General features: G+C 38.6%; 1 protein-coding gene across 1 annotated transcript in view; it reads right to left on the bottom strand.

Annotated features, from left to right (window-relative positions):
* Window positions 1–19,975, bottom strand: part of SLC4A7 (solute carrier family 4, sodium bicarbonate cotransporter, member 7) — a gene marked incomplete at its 5' end in the record, with an annotated part of 56,037 nt that overhangs the window by 15,256 nt on the left and 20,806 nt on the right. Inside the window, 10 exons of the mRNA XM_015408233.1 lie at window positions 865–1,026; window positions 3,063–3,176; window positions 5,066–5,227; window positions 6,779–6,884; window positions 7,903–8,148; window positions 9,748–9,881; window positions 12,441–12,615; window positions 14,901–15,004; window positions 16,243–16,389; window positions 18,947–19,034. Coding sequence (XP_015263719.1) covers window positions 865–1,026; window positions 3,063–3,176; window positions 5,066–5,227; window positions 6,779–6,884; window positions 7,903–8,148; window positions 9,748–9,881; window positions 12,441–12,615; window positions 14,901–15,004; window positions 16,243–16,389; window positions 18,947–19,034 — 1,438 coding nt within the window. The remainder of the gene's footprint in view (window positions 1–864; window positions 1,027–3,062; window positions 3,177–5,065; window positions 5,228–6,778; window positions 6,885–7,902; window positions 8,149–9,747; window positions 9,882–12,440; window positions 12,616–14,900; window positions 15,005–16,242; window positions 16,390–18,946; window positions 19,035–19,975) is intronic.

The raw sequence follows: 19,975 nt of genomic DNA, 5'->3' as shown, positions 1-19,975 counted from the left end.
CCGCTGTTCGTCTCCGCAGGTTGCGCAAAAGCGCATGCGCACAAAGAGTGATTGCTAGTGCGATCGCGCGGCTTCTGTGCCACACTGCAGGATACCCATCTGATCGGCATTTCCCCCGAACCATGGGACCTCGACCGGGACGTGTGCTCGGGCAGCCGCGCGTTAGTTTCCTCCGGGGCAATTAGCCACGCCTCCCCCCCGCGATATCCGGCCCGTGTAACCGGGGCCACAGATACTCTGGCAACACCTTCAAGTCATTAAGTGTGTACACATGTAGAAGCCAAAAATCCCAAATCTGATACCAGAAAAATCCTCTGTGAAGTTAATTATGTGGTCCTCATCATAAGGGAAACAGTTGGGATATGTGGGCAGGATCTACTCAAAATACAGCTGTAGTCTCAAAAACTCTTCCAATAATCACAAGGCCCATTATTTACTCCTCTTTTCTATTCAGCTTCCCTAGCTCTATATTCCAAGGACATCAAAGATTTCAATTGCGTATATTTACCAGTCAGTCTTTGACATACATGTGTTTACATGTTTTAATTGTTTTTAACTGTTTTATACATATTTTAAACATTGGTTTTAATTTTTTTATTGTTCTCTGCCTTTCCTACATTGGGAGGAATGACAGGATAGAAATGTTTAAAATAAACAAAAACAGATTACATCCCTCTCTGGCTTTTTAAGAGTTTAAAGCAAAATAAGGGCTGTTTAATATTAATTTTGTTTTACTTGCCAAATTATGTGGACTACATTTTTTAAAAACTTTCAAGTTCAGCATTGTAGACCTTTAACAAGTATAATGGGGGAGTTGATCTGGGCATTCACAATTTCTGTCAGAAAATGAAACAAATACATTACCTTCAGCTTATGTTCCTTTCTGTTTATGATGACTGCTGTAATTTGCTGGTCCATAAAAATCAGAATGGTACAGAGTAAAGCAGGAACTGCAGCTACTATGAGTGTCCACCAAGGATTAGGCCCTAGAGGATCTATGAGCCATCCCCGATCACTTCGTGTGGGCTAGAAAGAGATAAATATTAAAAAATTAATAAAAACAAAACAGGGCATGCATTACTTATAAAGCAAACATGTGAATTATTACTAACTTTACATGAGCTCTGTTTGCACTAAATAACTTTAGAATGCTAACACTTCCCCAAAATTCTGTTTAAGAGGTAATTGAAATGCTGTGGGATGAGGAAAGAATACCACAGAATACCAAAGAATGCATCATATTAAAATTAAGGCTTCATACGAAATACAATTAAAGAAAATATAAAGTTTCCCTATTCTGATAGTATATTTTAAAACCAGCAAAAAAATAATCGTGGAATGCAGAGACAGGTTAATTTAATGTGGCATAATATCATACAAATAATCCTCTTACTTCAGACTTTTTGATGTAAACCACCTCAAGCCACTATGGGACAGGCAGCACAAATTAATAATCTAATCATATGAATATTTACTTAGAAGCCATTTAAATAAGACTTGCTCGCTCTTCCTTGCTCCAGTGGTCCGTCCAGCTGAGAGACCTGATGGTACAAGTGAAGCTAGCCAGGTCAAGCATAGGAGATCAGGCGTTTGAAATGATGAATGAAGAGGGGTCGGAAGACCAACTATGAACGTGAGTCAAATGAGAACTGATTTTTAAACGAAAAGACACTCCTTACCCGAAGCAGCAAAACGGCAGAAGCGAGTGGTGGGACGCCTCCCATGCCCATAAATTGTTGAGCGAAAGGGGAGGGAGTGGAAGAATAAACAAGAAATTGCCCAGAAGTACTCATCCATCGAGCTATACAGACAAGCGCATATTCAGAGACTTTAAAATTTATTGCGAAAGCAAACAAACGAGAAAAAGATGGCGGGGAAGAGGGACAGAGACAAAGAGAAACTTTTAAAAGCGAAACTAGAGTCCCTGGAAACAACCAGTGAGATGACGAAGGCGATGACAGAGGTCATGCGCCCTCTGCTGGAACAGCTCAATGTCTTTAAAGAACAGATGTCTGTTGTAACAGCGAATATTACTGCAGAACAAAAGCAGCTGCAAGTTGCGACAAGCATTACTGCTCAACAAACGCAAATAACGGATTTGATTCAAGTAATGAAGCAGGATGCTGAGAAAGTAAAGGAAATGGCTGAGGCAATGCAGATATTGAGGAAAAAAGTGCAAAAATTGGAAAAGAAAACTGTATCTTTGGAAGATCAGATGCTGCAAGTACAAATGGATAAGGCTAATATGGTCCTGCGCTTCCAAGGGGTGCCAGAGAAAAGAGGAGAGAATCTTAAAGAATTTATGAGTGAGCTACTTGCCCCAGTAGCAGAAATAAAGGCGTACTTGCTACTCAACGACATGGATGTGGCCTACAGGTCATATTCAGGATACATAAAGAAAAATAATCTGCCTGGGGAAATTTGCTTTAGTCCTACCAGACAGTTTACAAAATACAGTAATAACAGGAAGAAAGTAGTTTGGACTCCTAGCATTTTTGGTATGGGATCCCACAATCTCCTATGTTGTCACTCATACTGTGTAACAAATACTGTGCTGAAGTTATCTGTAAATATGGAGTAAACTTTGCTGTGATAACATTCAACTATTTCTCCTTTTCATCAGGGTCAGCTGATGCTGTATTTTATTCTTTTACTCAGAATGTATTTCAAACATAATTTTGATGGACTAAGTAGAATATAGACATTGGCATGTATCCAACGTCACATTTCCTCCAATGGAACAAGATTTCTGTTTTCAGAAATGGGGGTGGCAATTGTTATCAATTCTCCCCCCTCACATTGTTGACCACCTCTTTAGCACCTGTCCGTTCCTGTTTAATACTGGGGTACTTCTATATAATGGGTTCATAACTTTAATCTTGTGTTTATCCTTTAAAGCCTGAAACAAGCCATTTGCCTATTCATTCCAATTCCATTCCAGTAATCTCACAGTATTATAGTGAATAGCTACACAGGAGTTTCATTAAAATTATGTTTTATCCACAATATTTAAGAATAGCCTTTCACAATTGTAGATGTTTTTCAAAGGAACATTTTCTTACCTCAAATTTTTCAGGCACATGAAGTTTAGGAGAAGGAACTCCCACAAGGTAATCAATAAGAACCATTATTACTATAGTCAAAAATACAGCAAAGTCACTTATTGTAGAACGCACCTAAAAAGTAAGGGGAATAGTATTTAAAAAAACCTATTTTGCAAACAAAGACTACCTGCAATGGCGAGGGGGCACTACCTACTGACTCATATTATTTCCAAAGAATGCATTGAGATTTATACTTAATCAGACCCTGTGGAATGTAATATGAACTCATCAAAGTTGTTAAGGTTGCCATCACTGATTAATAAGAATTATTACTATGCCATATTACAGCTGTAGTCTACTTTTCCCCTCTTTAATTTAATGGTGAAAAGGAAGGGAAACTACTAGCACAGGGTAAAGTTACTTTGTAGTTTTAACATTGAAAAGGTAATTGCAAGCTGGATCACATTTGTTCAAAATCAGATTATTTCTAGAAAAGTTACTAACGTTAAGGCAAACCTATCACAACTTTTTTCGCTAAAGTTGTGGTTTAATATCTAGAAGTAATGGTCAGATTATGATAATGTTATTTGTTCAGTATTGCAACAAATTACAAATTCACAACAACTGAAATATAATTTTAGGATTTGTGTGCACATTACCTAAGGAAGCCTGCTGCCTTGGTTTAAAGGAACAGGAGGAGATTACAGGATTGCACATTCCTTCTTTTTGGTCCTGAACAATGTTAACCTTAAGATTTTAATTTAAAGCAATTTTAAAATCATTTTTAAATATCATTGCGGGTTTACATGTCCATCAGCCTTTAAACATCTGCCACCACAAGGTATTGCCACAACATTTTTTTGGTTCTGTGCTCACTAAAAGGCATTCCCATGATCTGCTCATCTTATTAATTTTTTTACAAATTGGAATTGCATGTGCCAGCAGGTTCCACTCACCTTCACAGAGCTTTGTTACAGCATTTTCACTACATCCTTTTGAAGATCTTTAGAAAGCTGTACTGAAGTGCTCCAGTTGTTGCCTATGTACCACTGTTTAATGAGCTGATTTACAGCATTTTAAAAAAAATTATCATTACATTTCTACCCCACCCTCCCCGCAAGTGGGCTCAGGGCGGCTGTTTCAGCAATTTCAGCCTCATCTTGATGATCATTCCAAAACCAAGCTCTTTCCAGTAACGAGCCAGTGGAATACACTGGTTCTGACAGCTAATGTAACCAACCCAACATTAACTGTGCAGCAGTATATAGAGAAGAATGGGCGTTCCAAAGCTTTCCAAAACCAGAGATGCTAAATATTTTATTTGCCATAGATTTACACATTTGCTTTGCTTTGCTTGCACACGGTGACTGCAGGAAAGGAATGAAGCAAGCAAACAAACAAACAAAAAGCCCTGCTTCCTCCAATCAGCTCGACAGGCACCATGTAGCAGCATTAGGGTTGCCTGCAATAGCGAGGAGGGCCTGGTCCCGGAGTTTAGCGCGCGCACACCACAATGACATCGCCTGGAAGTGACATAATCACGCTGAGCACATCACAGGGTGACACTCTAGAAATCGCCCTAAAAACTCTATGGCACCATAGAGTTTTCAGGGGGATTGCTAGATGTCATCACGCTGGGCACGTTGGCCTGATCTGGCCACTTCAGGGGTGGGGATCCCCTTGCCGGCCAGATGCGGACCGGCGGATTGGGGGCCCTTTTGGCGGGGGAATCCCCACCCCCCAGGGGGACTTGGCAGCACTAAGCAGCATTTGATTTGTTTGTGGCATACTCCTTCCCCTACATGATGCAAGGTTGATCATGATAACAGAAGATGACTTTGATTCCTTGCAAAATTATAGCCAAACTACTTCTATTGAAATCCATATAATAAGCCATGTTGCCTTTGTTTTGTTTTTACTACTGGACACCAAATTGTTAAGTCATAAATAGCTAGCCCTCATTTGCAAATAAGATACTCAGTACAGAAATCCTGAAAATACTTAAATGCAATCACAATTACCTTAGTGGGAAAATAGCGCTTGGTCTTAAATTGCTTGAGGAAAGAGGAGAGGAAAAATGTTGTAAAAAATAAAATGACACACCAAAAAAGAACATCTGGGAAATATGGGCCATGATGACCACATGCTGATCCATGAAACACACCCTGATAGGTCTTGCATTCCTGTAAATCAAGACATTTACAAAAATAAGTTATTATTCATTTATTTATGTTACATTTAGTCCTGTTCAAGAAAACAAAGTAGATATAGATAGATATAGATAGATATATAAACTTCATTTGCACCCCACATTTCTCCCCAATGAGGACCCAAAGTGGCTTACAACATTCTCCCTTTCTCCATTTTATATTCACAACAACAACCCTGTGAGGTAGGTTAGGCTGAGAGTGTGAGACTGGCTCAAGGTCAATCAGCAAGTTTCCATGGCAGAACAGGGAAACAAACCTGGGTCTCCTAGCTCCTAATCTCACACTCTCACTATTATACTACACTGGTGTATAGTAATGTGGTTGTGGTATACCATCCTGAATTCGGAATACACTAGAAATAAAGCTCCTTTAAGTTGCATCTAGATTAGCAACTCTAGGGAGACTGCCACATATTGTTACTGTCCATGGTCTCTGAACTTAATCACATCTGAATTTTACACATCTTACACTATATTGACCCTTTGATCTTGCTGTTTATATATGAAATTACAATAAAAGTTTTTAAAAAGTAAACAAGCATCCACTAAATGCATCTAGCCAATGAAAGCTAATACTAGGGGGGAAATTTGTTTTACTGAAGGTACCACGCAAGACTCTTTTTTTATTTTCTCAGCTCAAAGACAATACAATAAAAGAAGTAATCTGATTTTCTGTGAACATCAAGTAATGCGATAATTTTCTTTCTCCCCCCCCTATTTTGCAAATGTTTTGATCGCATCCTCATAGATTCCAGCTCACAAATATACAGAAAATGAGTACATGGAAAGCCACTATGTTTTCTAATAAATAATATTACATGACATAATGGAAACATTTCTAAGGGCCTGTGTGAACGAACACTGAGCACATGTCTTAGGCTCAAGAAAAAGCTTCCTTCTAAAAATACTGAATCAAATGCCTGAACCAGGAGACGGTGCATTTCAGATTGGTTATTCAAATGAATACAGTATTTTGCTTTTGGGGAATTTTGGTATATGTGCCACAAGTTTCACAGACAGCCATGCAGAGTCTGCTAAGCTAACTCTCTTCTCTAAAAGCAGAAAGACAGACAAAAGAAACAATTGGAACATAAAAAATGAAAATGCAGTTTACATTTCTGCCTACAGTTTCATTGATACAAGACTTCAGCAATCTTCATTATATCACTTATACTTGAGATAGGGAGGAAATTTACTAACTGCTTAAAAGCTAGACAGTTAAATAAAAAAAGACAACTTTAGTCATTGTACATCTCAGTCACCACAAAACAGGGTTGGATCCAGCCAGCTTTCCTGCTAGTGAAAACGGGATGAAAGGGTGCCTTTGATCACCAAAAACAGCTATTGTTGGTGATCATGAAACCTACATGGGGGCTGTAATAAGAAGGGGAACTTGGCAAGACAAAGGGGAAAAAACTGGTAGGATCCAACCCAGGAAATAAGACCGATGCGTGCCAAGTTATTTCAGACTTGACCTATAGTTATTCTGAAATGTGAAATTCTATATTTTACTCAAAGTACTCACACTAACTGTAAGGTTAGCCCATGATATAGTATCGGCAGATTTGTTATGCTTCATCCATAGTTCCAGTGTTTCATTGCTGGGATTCGGTGGCTCTGAACATACACATCTGGCAAATTTTAAATTTAAGCATTTTAGTCACTGCTTTATCTTATTACTATGAACTTGAAATTCACAGACAATACTCCAGTGATTTTAAAAATGTCTGTTCTGACAAGTTTAAAGTGCAAAAAAAATGGCAGGAAATGGTAAGCATATTTGCTGTAAGGGAAGCATAAAGTTCAGCTAGAATGACAAACTTGTTTTAATAATCAAAGTAACTAAAGATCTCATTTTTTTCTCAGTATGGTATATTAAAAAGACAATGGGATAAACAAGGAAGAAAATATGAAGAAAAAAATAAACTGCATGCAGAAGAACAGCAATAGCACATATATCCTTACATGACAGCTGTTTCTAATCTTTAACATGACAGAAGATAGATTTGAATAAATGGCAGAAAAGACTACCATGTTATGAAGTATATAGACCAAGCTTGTATCAGATAGGACCCACTCAGCCAGATGAACTATTAGCTTACTCTAGAAGGATTTAGTACTCTTTATAAGTTTGAATCAATATTTAGAAGGTGCATTACAGATAGGGTTGCCAAGTCTTACCTTGGCTTTAGCGGGGGGAGTCCAGTAACGTCATTGATAGAGCGTCCCCCCGTAACGTGCCCAACGTGATGATGTCACCTCTGGGTGTCGTCATCACGCCAGACACTTCTGGCACTTTGGGGGTGGGGTTCCCCCCCAGCGGCCCAAACCGGGCCGGCAGGGAATGGGCCTCTTGAGCGGGGGTTTCCCCGCTCCCTGGGGGAACTTGGCAACCCTAATTACAGAGTACTAGAAGTACTTCTAGCATTCATTCTCATGAAAGAAGATATTGCAATCTCTCCCCCCCATGTAATAATTTTATTAGCACCAACCAAAATAAAACAAAGAAACATAAATCTTGAAATCTGGCATATTATTTTTATTATTTTGGATGGTCCTGATAAAAAGGTACTACATGACTTCTCAATTTTGGATTTTTTTTTGGATCAGTGCAACTTTTGTCTATGTTTACGAAGAAAGGATACTTACGAATATAGTGTCAACCTATCCAGCTTATTGTGCATATTGAAAGAAAACACGTCTCTCAAGTGAAAAAGCTTTTCCAGTGCTTCATATATAAATATTATGCAAATAAGAGCAGCAAAAGCCTCCTCGGTAAATCGAGTGATATAACACACAAGGCTGCTTGCATCAGTTGCTACTAACAGTATACATAAAAACGATGTCCACAGACCAATGCTGGTTCTTAGAGACAGGTAAGAAAGTTCGTAATCCCTGTTTAAAAAAACAAATGTAGATTTAGTAAAACTATTACAACTACCAGTATTTAACTGAGGCACAAAATAGACAAGATCCAGGTTGCAGTCTAACTTCTCTGCTATTGCTTATTTCCCTCTGCCTCCTTATAGCACAGTTCTTGTCAGGATTTTTGGAATCTAATACCATTTAAAAAGTACACAAAAAGGAAAACAAGGCTGCATTTATCTGTACTGGTGTTCACTAAGTGGTCATCTGTGCAGTCACAGGTGGAGGGGGGAAACTGCATATGTGTAGACCAGTCACAAAACATTCCAGGACTGAATCAATAAAGCCAGGGAATTTTGGGGGTAAAAGGAAAATGGTTCCCTCCTTCCTTTGCACATGACTTAGAAACAGGGAAGTATCTCATGCTCCAAAGAGTGCTGAAACTTTCTATGGCTAGACTGCACAATGCATATAGCCCACCACCCATATGGAACTTTATACCTCAGGATGGTAAATCCTTCTTGCTGACATTCTAGCTTCTCAAACTGAGCTTTTGATGCAGAAGTATGTGATCCCACCTACCAGGATGGTTGTACCTCATGGTTTTTCTGAAGATTACAGCTGATGTTCAGATATTTTTGCTAGAGCTTATGTCTTTGTGCTAAAGAGAAGATTCCTAAATACTTTTCTATCACTTGTAGATAAGACTGTTTCCAAGAAAAGCTTCTTCTCTACTTAATTCCAGGGTTCGGGCAGTGACCTGTTGAGCTGGAGTAACCTAAATAATATAACTATTTCCCTTGCTGTATGCGTGACACCAACACTCCAGGAAAATATGTACTTATATTACCTCCTAACAAGTAATATGGTAACACACCACATTACAAACGTTGCCTTTATTGCCAAGAGACTTAAACGGTATTTAAATCAAGAATCTCATGGCTGAAAAAGTAAAAAAACCCACCCTACAAACATACAGACTAAAGACATATTTAATTCCAGAAAATTCACAAGCCTGTTCATTTAGTATTTTATTTCTGAAACAGTTAATGATATATTCATTAACATCAGGGGTCATTTCCTGCAGGAGCGCACAGGAGCGGAGCTCTGGCAGTAAAGAGCCCAGGGGGCATGCACATGCAACAAGCCCCACCCCCTGCTCCCAGCAGCCCTCAGCCAGAGCAAGAAGCAGCCAGGTAAGTTGCAGAGCTCCCCCCGGCCCCCTGGTCCAAAACAGTCCAGTGGCACCTTTAAGGCCAAGTTTTATTCAGGTATAAGCTCTCCCTCCTCCGCAAGGACCGATCTAGCTATCAATAGCTAGCAATCCAAAACAGTCCAGTGGAGCCTGAGCGGTGGGTGTTGCCTTCTGACACACTTCCGGTGATGTCAGGGGGTGTGGCATATGCAATATGTTATGCTAATGAGTTATGCTAATGAGCTCCTGCACCTCTTTTTCTACGAAATGACCCCTGATTAACATGAATTCATGGTATTGTGTTCATATTCAAGAATCTATATAGCATTATACTAGCTGCTACTTTCCCTCTCAGGTTCTTAAAAAAAAACCCCAAGGAATATCTCTGATTAAACATAATGAGCACAAAATTTTGAGAATAAAAATAAACTTACTTGCAAAATTTATATAAGATTTTTTCAAATACTAAAACAGGTCCAGTGCTCCCCAATATTGTCAAAGGTTGCCCAGCGAACAGTGAATAGGCAATCCCAGTTAATGATGCTCCAAATAAAGATTCTATTGCACTCTGAGGGGAAAGAAAAACCTGTGATTCACCGAACACATAGTTACCACTTGCCACCGTGTTTTTACACATATTCCTTACATATTAACTTGTAAAGAGAATAAAAGTAAACATTATTGCCTATATACAGCCTCACACTAGAATTTAACATAATATGGTGGGTATTTGGAAAATTTGTCATGAAAGAAACAAAGTTATTCAAAAACCATGAGATCCGATTATTCATTTGGGGAGCTAAGAGAAGAAAAGGTATATACCTAAACCCCTAAAATGCAATACCTAATTAATATAGGGAGAATCAGATAAAGGGCTTTCTCCTGTGTGAAGAAGGTAATGTTGCAACCAACTATCAAAACTAATTATAATGAGCTATATTAAACTTGTACTAGTCAAACTAATGACAAAACAGAAATGACTATACAAGAATGATTTAATGTATAAGGAAACAAATGAACACAGGGAAACAAACGAAACAAAATTTATTATCCCACCTGGTAATGAATATTCTTAATTACAATGTTCTAGAACTGTACAGCTGTTTTCTTAACACCTTTTTAATACAGTATCCCATGATATTACCCATGCATAGGAAACAGGAGGACTTAACCAAAGTCATATTAAGTTATATTAATTTTAAAGGATCAAAAGACAATGAAAAATAGATTATTGAACTAAAACTTCCTTATCCCATGGAAAACTATTCAAAAGTGATTAAAATAATTACCAGGCAAGCACAATACTAGCTGACTTAATGTGCACCTAAATCCACCATAACTAAGGGAAACACTTAAGTACCAACATAAGGGGTATGCGAAAGGGGTATTATAACCAGTAGTATGTCATGATCTATACACAACAGAGACAGCACAAAGGATTAAGCCTGTCTTTGTAACATCAACCATGAACTAATTAATGCAGGCAGGATAACAAGGGCAGGAGCACTCCTGAGGTGATGGCCTCTGGAGGTGAATGGAAGTGGTGTGAACACAAGTGTGTACCTTACAAGCCAGTTACTGAGTATGAACACACGTGTGTAGTAACTAATATATTCACTGATGAACACCAAGCAAATGAAGGCAGCTAAAAGAAAGAAGGCATTTTTGTATTTTAGCACAAGAGAAACACATTTTCAACCAGTTGTGTGACAACGCTCAGACAAGTACTTCAACAAAACCAAGTGCTACTGAATTACAAGGTCATTTTAAAATTCCGAAAATAGGTTCCTCACGGGGTATTGTTTTGGGGGAGGGGGGAGGCCAGTCAACCAAACAACAAAAAATATAAATACTCAAGCACAATAAAGCTAAATAAACTTTGCCTGAAAAAAAAATTAAGTCTGGTAAATGAGCAGTATTGTTACAGTATTGAAAAATAAAGGTATGTTTTTAAAAGCAATGAACATTTTATGTAGATATGACAAATGTTAAAAATAGACATTTATTGCTTTCTTTTCTGAAGGACAGACTGACATCTTGAGAAAGAAGTGCTCTAAATTTTCAAACAGTTATATAACAATACTGAATCACTGACCTTAACCCATGCCACATACAACCACTCCCATTTCTATTAACTGTAAAGCCCTACTAGGTCATCTGCCATAACACCCATAGAATTTTGAATCATAATTAAATGTGACAAAATGGTTAAGGTTTACAATGATTTCTTTCTTGTTAAGATCAACTGCATTTTAATGCAAAACTAGAGTAGGACACGTAATAAAAATATTTCTGAAAATATGACATATTAGAGGACCAAGCTTCATATTACACACAAATATGTGTATGTAAACTTGATGACTGTCAGGATTGGGCCAAGCAGGACAATGATTGATTCTTGTAGGGGAAAACAACTTCAAAAAGCAGCAAATTGGAATGCAGATGGGGTAACAGAGGGGAGTGGTTAACTTGTTCCCCCAATCTTTGCTTTTCTGCTGCAGCCTCCTATCCCAAAGCTACCAACCCTGCCAGCAGGAAAATATCCATCTGGAATGTCTCAGCAGGAGAGATAGAAAGTAGCCACGGAGGGGGTCTGAAGTAGAAAACCAGTAGACCAAAAAAGGTTTAAGGCCCCTGTCCTAACATTGTGTCAAACCCCTCTTAACACAAGCACAGTCTGTCTGATTCCATGATTGTGCATGTATAATATTTATTACCAGCCCTAACAATACTTTATTTTCACTTTACTTCACAGACCTACTGCCCTATAAGGCAATCTGAACCATCAGTCTTGAGTAGAAATCAAGGCAGTGTACTCAGATGCCTGTTAATGGCCTTTTTAATATATAAAGACAAAGCATGCTATCTCTCTCTCAATTCGTGGAACAGTTCATTAAGACAGGATCATTTTTTTTTACCTTAACTGTGCATCTTCTCCTGCTCACACATACATATTCTTCATGTTTTCCACAGCAGTTAATAATTGAGGAACATCTACTGTGGGGCTAATCAAATGCTGTGGGCTAAAGGTTTTCAAATAAAGGTAGAAAAATAAAGGAGACAAATGAACACAGTCACTTGCCTCTGGAAATCTAAAAGCCTGGCTACTACCATTCTTTGTACTCACTATTCTGTTTTCTGTAGCTTCTCCAAGGAGCCCTCCAAAAGTGATTACAGGAGACATACAGGCACAGTATAGGAAAAGAATCGAGGCCAGGCACTGAAGACTTAATGCATCCTTGAAGTCACTCAAGAAAAAAGGTGCTTTCCTTTTGATGTCAAGTATCAAACCACCAAAAAGCCTAAATAGGTGAGATGAAACTCGTCAAACTGTACACTAAAGGACTCCAGAATGCTTAAAACTATGGGAGAAGCAAGACTGACTGCTGATTTTCAGCATAAATTAGCCTTTTTTATGTAGTCCAAATGTATTCATAATACAGACCGCAAAGAGTATATCAATGTCATTTAGTTGGTTTCAGTACTGAAATTCTGTTGGTTTTTGTTTTTTTGTTTTTTTTATTACCAGCATATATTGTGTATATAATGGGCTAGACACCGAAAAAAGCCTGGCAAATTAGTCTACCAATTTCATCCATATCTCATAATAAAAATAACAAAATATTTTGTAAATATTCTCACCTGCCAACTCTGTAGGACTATTTATTTCCTGCATTTGTGATGTTTAATAGAAACTTCTACTAGTAAATAGGTTCTCTCTGATCAACGTACAACTTGGAAATCTCATGTATTTCAGAGAAACATATATCCATATGGATGGCCAACAGCTTTTTGAATCTCTAACACATACATATGGTGGTGTGGGTGTGAACAGAGAACTTGTCCATTCTGTTCTATACTAAGAAATGCCCTGTGTACTTCCCATAAAAAGGGACTAAGACAACCTTATGCGCACTGTTATATGAGCCCACATTTATATCCCAGATATTTGCATACACTGACTAGAGAATTTTGTAAACTTGATAAATTAAGCCAGTAAATTAAATTTACTTAATTACTTAATTTACTTAAATTAGGTTTGCCCCCATAATTTATTTTGCTTCTTGCAGTAATGGAGAGGAGCTCTGAAATGCTCCTGTGCCAACCTCTGGAACTCATATTCAGCCCCGTCTCTAAATTCAGAGAGCAGGCGTTACGCACACACTAAATTAATCAGAAATTTGCTCCAAATGAAAAATTGTAATTTCCTGGAGTTTGCACCTGCATGGTGGTTGTACTGATCTGCTAAATATTGCAGAGCACTGAATAATTACCCAAGCCAAGGGACTCTTATATCACAGTTATGTTGAAAAAGCGCAAAGTAGTTACCAAAAATGCCAAACAACTTGCAACTGTTTGACATGCTATTTTTATAGACACGTATAAAATCATCATCTAGGAAGGAATCCAGTTTTAATTTAAGAAAAATAACTACTATATGGGAAATATGCCAACATGTATTTTGAAACTCATAGAAATAAATCTGGGCTATTGTTTTCATTTACTTAAGAACATGAGAGAATCCATGTTGGATCAGGCCAATGACCCATCCAGTCCAACACTCTGTGTCACATAGTGACCAAAACCCAGGTGCCATCAGGAGATCCAGCAGCAGGGCCAAAACTCCAGAAGCCCTCCCACTGTTGCCCCCCCAAGCACCAAGAATACAGAGCATCACTGCCCAGACATGGTGTTCCATCTATACCTTGTGGCTAATAGCCACTGATGGATCTCTGCTCCATACTAAAATTTCTTCAAGAGGAAAGCGTTATTTGTTTTGTGGGAAAGTTTTGTGGGAAAGTCTTCCATTCTCTAAACATGCCCTTTTAATATTGACCAAATACTAGTAAATCACAGCTTATATATTTATCAGGAGCTTTGGTTTAGCGCTTTTGTAGAACCCAGCTTAGCCAAGAAAATTGTCTTTGAAGACTATTTTTGCCTTCCTAAAAAGTTTTTCCTTTCTGTAAGTGTCAAGAATCTTTGAACATATGGACACCTCTAAATGTTTCAGATTGAAAAGGAAAGGTCTTAATTTTAGGGAACATTTTTAAATATCTAGCCCACTATAGACAACTTCCAGTTTTAAGCTATTCTTCTGATAAACATATGCCTTTCAATATTTTAGAAACTGGTTCAATTTGAAATAATATTGAGTTCATCAAAGCATCATTATACACTATATTAGAACAAAGTTTAAGTCCAGTGGCACCTTTAAGACCAACAAAGTTTTATTCAAAGTGTCAGCTTTCGTGGGCAAAGCACACTTCTTCAGTCAAATGCACACAAAAGCTTACACTATGAATAAAATTTTGTTGGTCTTAAAGGTGCCACTGGACTCAAACTTTGTTCTGCTGCTTCAGACCAACACGGCTATCCACCTGAATTTTTATGCACTATATTGTTCCCCAACAAGATACTGAGGAATACTACAAGGCCCAAACAGGCCAACAAATTAGATGACAAATATTTAAGGTAGATACAATATATTTCTCATTGATGTAAGTTTTTAGCATGACATTATGCACATTTCTATAGCGGTAACTGTTTCTTTGACATTACTAGCAGTTAAGCAAACACAACACACCTTCCAGTCCTTTGTAATTCAGGTCCAGCATGATGGGCTTCTTCTTTGAGAGGCTCTCCAGGAGTAACAGCTCCATTTGGAAATTTAGGTATCTTCCTTTTTTCCTGCATGAAGAAATGACATTAATGTTTTCGTTTTGCATGAATGTTACATTAAAATTAAAAGCATTATTTCGTGCTTTCCTTCTGTCATCTAAGCAGAGTTCGACAGACTCGGCTTGACATTTTCTTGCAAGCATGAAATTTTTTAAAGATCATCATAAACGCCAATAAAAATATCAACTAATTATACCAAGCAACAAACATAGCTCTGGCTGCAGTCACACAAAGTAATCCACTTTCAACCCACTTTCAGTGAACCAACTGGATTTTACTGTGTCAACTGGCAAAAACAGTTGGAAAGTGCATTGAAAAAGGCCTGAAAGTAGATGATTTAGTGTGTGAGACTGCAGCCTCTGAAAGAAAAAAAATTGGTACTAGAACATGTGAACAACAGAACTATCACTCGAATCACAGTACAGAGAGCCAAATTTCTGCTTAGAATTAAACATTACTCCCCTAAGGGCCAAACAAGATGTGAAGTTTTTCTATGACCCTGATCTGGATTGCCCCAACCTGACTCTCATGCTCCTATGGTCAGATGGCAGTTGCAGGCAATCAATTCAAACTGAGACCATGGGGGGGGAGGGGGACTTCAACCTTCCCCTCCAGCATCATTTTTCCAACCTGAAATTGTCCCCGGGGACAATATTTGCTCTGTTGGGAGGCTGCATGTGCAGTAGCTGATACACAGTATACATATTGGCATCTGACAATACACAGTATGCCACTAGGTGGTAGTTATTTGTGTGCATTTGAATGCATCATGACATATGTTTGCATATATTTGTTCATGAAGCTAAGCACGTTTGTGTTTGGTCAGTGCCTAGACTGGAGACTACTCGAGTAACAAATCCAAAGATTCCTACACATACATCTTGAGAACCTGCATCACAGAAGAAGTTAGCGCATGAAAATTTTCTACCAAAAAATTACATCAGTTACAGTTTCAGATAATCAGCCTGTAAATAAACTCTACACTCTAGCTATGATCACATAATTTGCAATCATACGGAAGCACAGAAATACAGTAGAACATCGCACTGACCACAGAATTCATTTACCAGTGAATTTACTTTTTAAATAGTTTTCTAGCCCTCATATTAGTGAAAACAGATTATTATGAAAGTGTAGGCAAAATGCCTGATGAAATGTCAAAAGCTAGAAGAGCTGCACAGACCTCCTATGGCCTTCTACACCATTATACAATTTAAAAGGTTGTCATCTGCTGAAAAAGTTCTTACCTGAGAAGGAACGCTTTTAGGTGGTTCAATTCGTATAGATGGATCCCACTCTCCTGGGGGCAAAACAGTCACTTGATCTAAAAACTCATCAATTCCAGAGAGCAGATCATTTCGGTCTTTAGCTTTATAAGCAACATCATGGAAAACCTTCATAAACACACATACATACAAATTTACATTTGATTTTATGACATGACGACACTAGCCTGATATACTGCAGAATAACAACTGGTATTTTCAAGGCTCGAACAAATATGTTTTATATGTAAATAATGTAATACCCACACCTTTTGAACTGATAAAAATGTGTGTTTAAATTGCATTTATATGTACAGGCAATGCATAATTAGAGAATTATGTCACCTATCGTATTTTAAAAAAAATCAGTACACTATACCTGTCAATATCTTGGAAAACTGGAGGGAGGTAAGGGAAGTAATAGTGGAATTAGTTGTTGTAGATTTTCCGGGCTGTATGGCCATGGTCTTGGCATTGTAGGACCTGACGTTTCGCCAGTAGCTGTGACTGGCATCCTCAGAGGTATAACGCAGAAAGAAGGAGTACTCTCTGTGTCAAGGTGAGAAGAAAAATGGTAGGCAGGTAATTTATATCTACTCAGGAAGGTGGGGTAGGGCTAAGTCATTACCTTGTAGGAGTTCCCCAGGCTGTGACATGCTAATGGATTGGCTGTTGAAATTCTTATCTGTAGTACTATTGTAAGATGTAGAGCATTTTGTGTTTTTCAGGACAGGAACCGTGCCCTATTTATTTTTAAACTCTCTTCTTTCCTGTTGAAATTGTGTTTATGTTTATGAATTTCAATGGCTTCCCTGTGTAATCTGACATGGTAATTGGATGTGTTGTCCAGCCTTTCAGTGTCTTGGAATAAGATACTGTGTCCTGTTTGAGTTAGGCTATGTTCAGCCACTGCTGATTTTTCAGGTTGGCCCAGTATGCAGTGTCTTTCGTGTTCTTTTATTCTTGTCTGAATGCTACGCTGTGTGGTCCCGATGTAAACCTGTCCACAACTGCATGGTATGCGATATACTCGTGCAGAAGTGAGGGGGGTCTCTTCTGTCTTTTGCAGATTGTAGCAGCTGTTGTATTTTTCTGGTGGGTCTGAATACTGTTTGTATGTTGTGTTTTTTCATAAATTTTCCCATCTGATCAGTGATTCCTTTGATATATGGCAAAAACACTTTTCCTGTGGGAGACTGTTTTTCCTCAGTTGTTTGTTTTACCTTTGGTTTAATTGCTCTTCTGATTTCATTCTTGGAGTAGCCATTTGCTACAATGCCAAGACCACGGCCATACAGCCTGGAAAATCTACAACAACTAATGAACTCCAGCCATGAAAGCCTTCGACAATATATTAATAGTGGAATACCTAAATGCATTTGGAGATGGTAAGAAAGGAATAACAAAGACTACATCTGAAGGGAATACAGCCTTCACTGAAGAATCTTCTAGGGCCATGTTTCAATTGGCAATAAACTTGAACAAATAAGGGTAAGATTTCCAGAGAGCCCTCAAAGAAAGTTTCTAGGAAAAGATCTGTACATAACCAAACTCTAACATTCTACATTAGTAAAGTACTTAATAATTTAGTCTTGCAATTATTGTGCCAATGTTGTCAGTCTTAAATAGATACAATATGATTACAATTGCCAAAATCAATAAGCAACTGTTTTGCTATACTACTTAGCAATAACCTTTTATTGCTTTATATTAGCTTATACTCCAAAACTAGGGTTTTACACAATAGAGGACTATAAGCCTCTTACCAGGGCATCTCATTTCAGGAAAAAACTCAACACTGGCCCCGGTCACACGGGCCAGAAAACGCGGTGGGGACGCGTGGCTCTTTGCGCCGTTGCAATCTGATGTGCGATTAGGCGATCAGACTTGACGGCAGCACACCGGAGCTTCCACCGTTGGCGCACGCAGCAAAGAGGACGGCTGGCTCGTTCACACCACAGGAGTTCGGAGGCAACCCGTGGCAAACCATTTGCTGGTAGATCGAACCTGGTAGCTTTTAACTATGCGGCTTCAGCAGCTTGGCCACGGGAGTGCTACGCCTCCCAGATGTTCCGGTGAGATCGCGCCCGGAAAATCCGCCACAGTATCGTGCCTTTAGTGGGGCAAATGCTCCGTGTGACTGGGGCTACTATACAACTAACAGCATCTCAGACAAACCCTACTATGTAACGCAGATCTATATTAGATCAAGATAATGCTTATGACAGGTGTCCTTAATGAGGCACCGATGGGTACCACCAATACCTTTCCTGGTGCCACTAAGAGTTTTCAGAAAGTGGGCAGGTGCTTTTGGCCAGCATGTGGAGGTGCTTTTACCCATCAGGGCTTCTGATTGGCCACTGGAAATCTGACTATGCAGATTTTTTAAACGTTTCTTCTGCAGCTGCTGCCACTACTACACATGGATCTTTACTGCGTAACTGCTGTGTGTACACAAGAAAATATTTTAAACAATATGTTCATTTAAAAAGGCATCTTATTAGACAGAGCTTCTGCCTGAGATGTTATAGAGTTTCTTCCCTTACATTTTGTGGTTGGCGCCACCATTTGTTCTGCCTTGACCTGGATAGCCCAGAGTAGTCCAGTCTCATCAGATCTCAGAAGCTAAGCAGGGCTGGCCCTACCTAGTAATTAGATGGGAGACTACCAAATGCCTAGTACTCACATCATCAGTCATAAGCGTTGCTATTGATCGGCCAATTTCATGGTATTGAGGCGCTTTGCCTGCTGGACCCAACAAAATAAAAAGGAATCTGTGAAAGAAACAGACTATGAGAAATCAGATATTAATCTAAATAAAGCAAGAGGTTATATTAAGCAAACAGTTTTATTTGGAGGATCTACTAGTCAGGTTGCATATATCAATTAGAACGAATAAATATCTAGATCAAGCAAGGGAAAAATTAAGTTAATGTGTTTGGATTCCAAAAAATCTAAGGGACTATTTTTAAATGAACATATTACTCAGAGAGACACTTATATATTAATTCAAACTAGTCACTTCATAGTTACTCAGAGAGACACTTATATATTAATTCAAACTAGTCACTTCATTCACTTTTACTGTTCTCCTGCTCTAAGCAAACTTTGCCAAAATTTGGCTACAAGTCGGCAATTTAATTTTTAGACCACTACAGACATGTCTGCACTTTGCAGGTAAATACTGTGAGTAAGCCCAGTATTTTAATTTTTAGACCACCCGGCACTAGCAAAGAATCTGGGTCAGTGAAGGATAGGAAATTAACATTTTCCTTTTATTTTAAAAAACAGATAAAATGTCTACAGTGTAGACTCAGGATAATTAAGATGCAAAATAGATAAAGAGATACAGATTCCTTCCCCAATCAAAACCATGCTAGCTCACGATCCTGTATAGCCACCAGATGGAAATCCCACCTTGCCCCTAGGATTGAGCTATGGTTCACAAAAGTCTGGGACCTCTTTATACTAGAGAAAATTACAAACCATGTCAGATGCATAGACCAATTTCCTAAGAAGACCTTCTTCTCTGCAAAATGGCTACCCTTCTTCGAAATGATAACTGAGAAAGACATTCAACCACACAAACAGATATATCTCAAACTACTCTACATTTAGATAACACAAGAGGGGGGACCTGGGGGGGGGGAGTATTCCCCACAGCTCCCGGCCTGCAGAAGCGGCAGCAGGGGAGCCCATTCTCCCCCCCCCCCCG

The sequence above is a fragment of the Gekko japonicus genome, unplaced genomic scaffold (genome assembly GCF_001447785.1).
Source record: "Gekko japonicus isolate JY-2015 unplaced genomic scaffold, Gekko_japonicus_V1.1 scaffold217, whole genome shotgun sequence".
Taxonomy (NCBI): domain Eukaryota; kingdom Metazoa; phylum Chordata; class Lepidosauria; order Squamata; family Gekkonidae; genus Gekko; species Gekko japonicus.
Note: the sequence above shows the minus strand (reverse complement) of the source record. Positions and strands in the feature narration are given on the sequence as shown.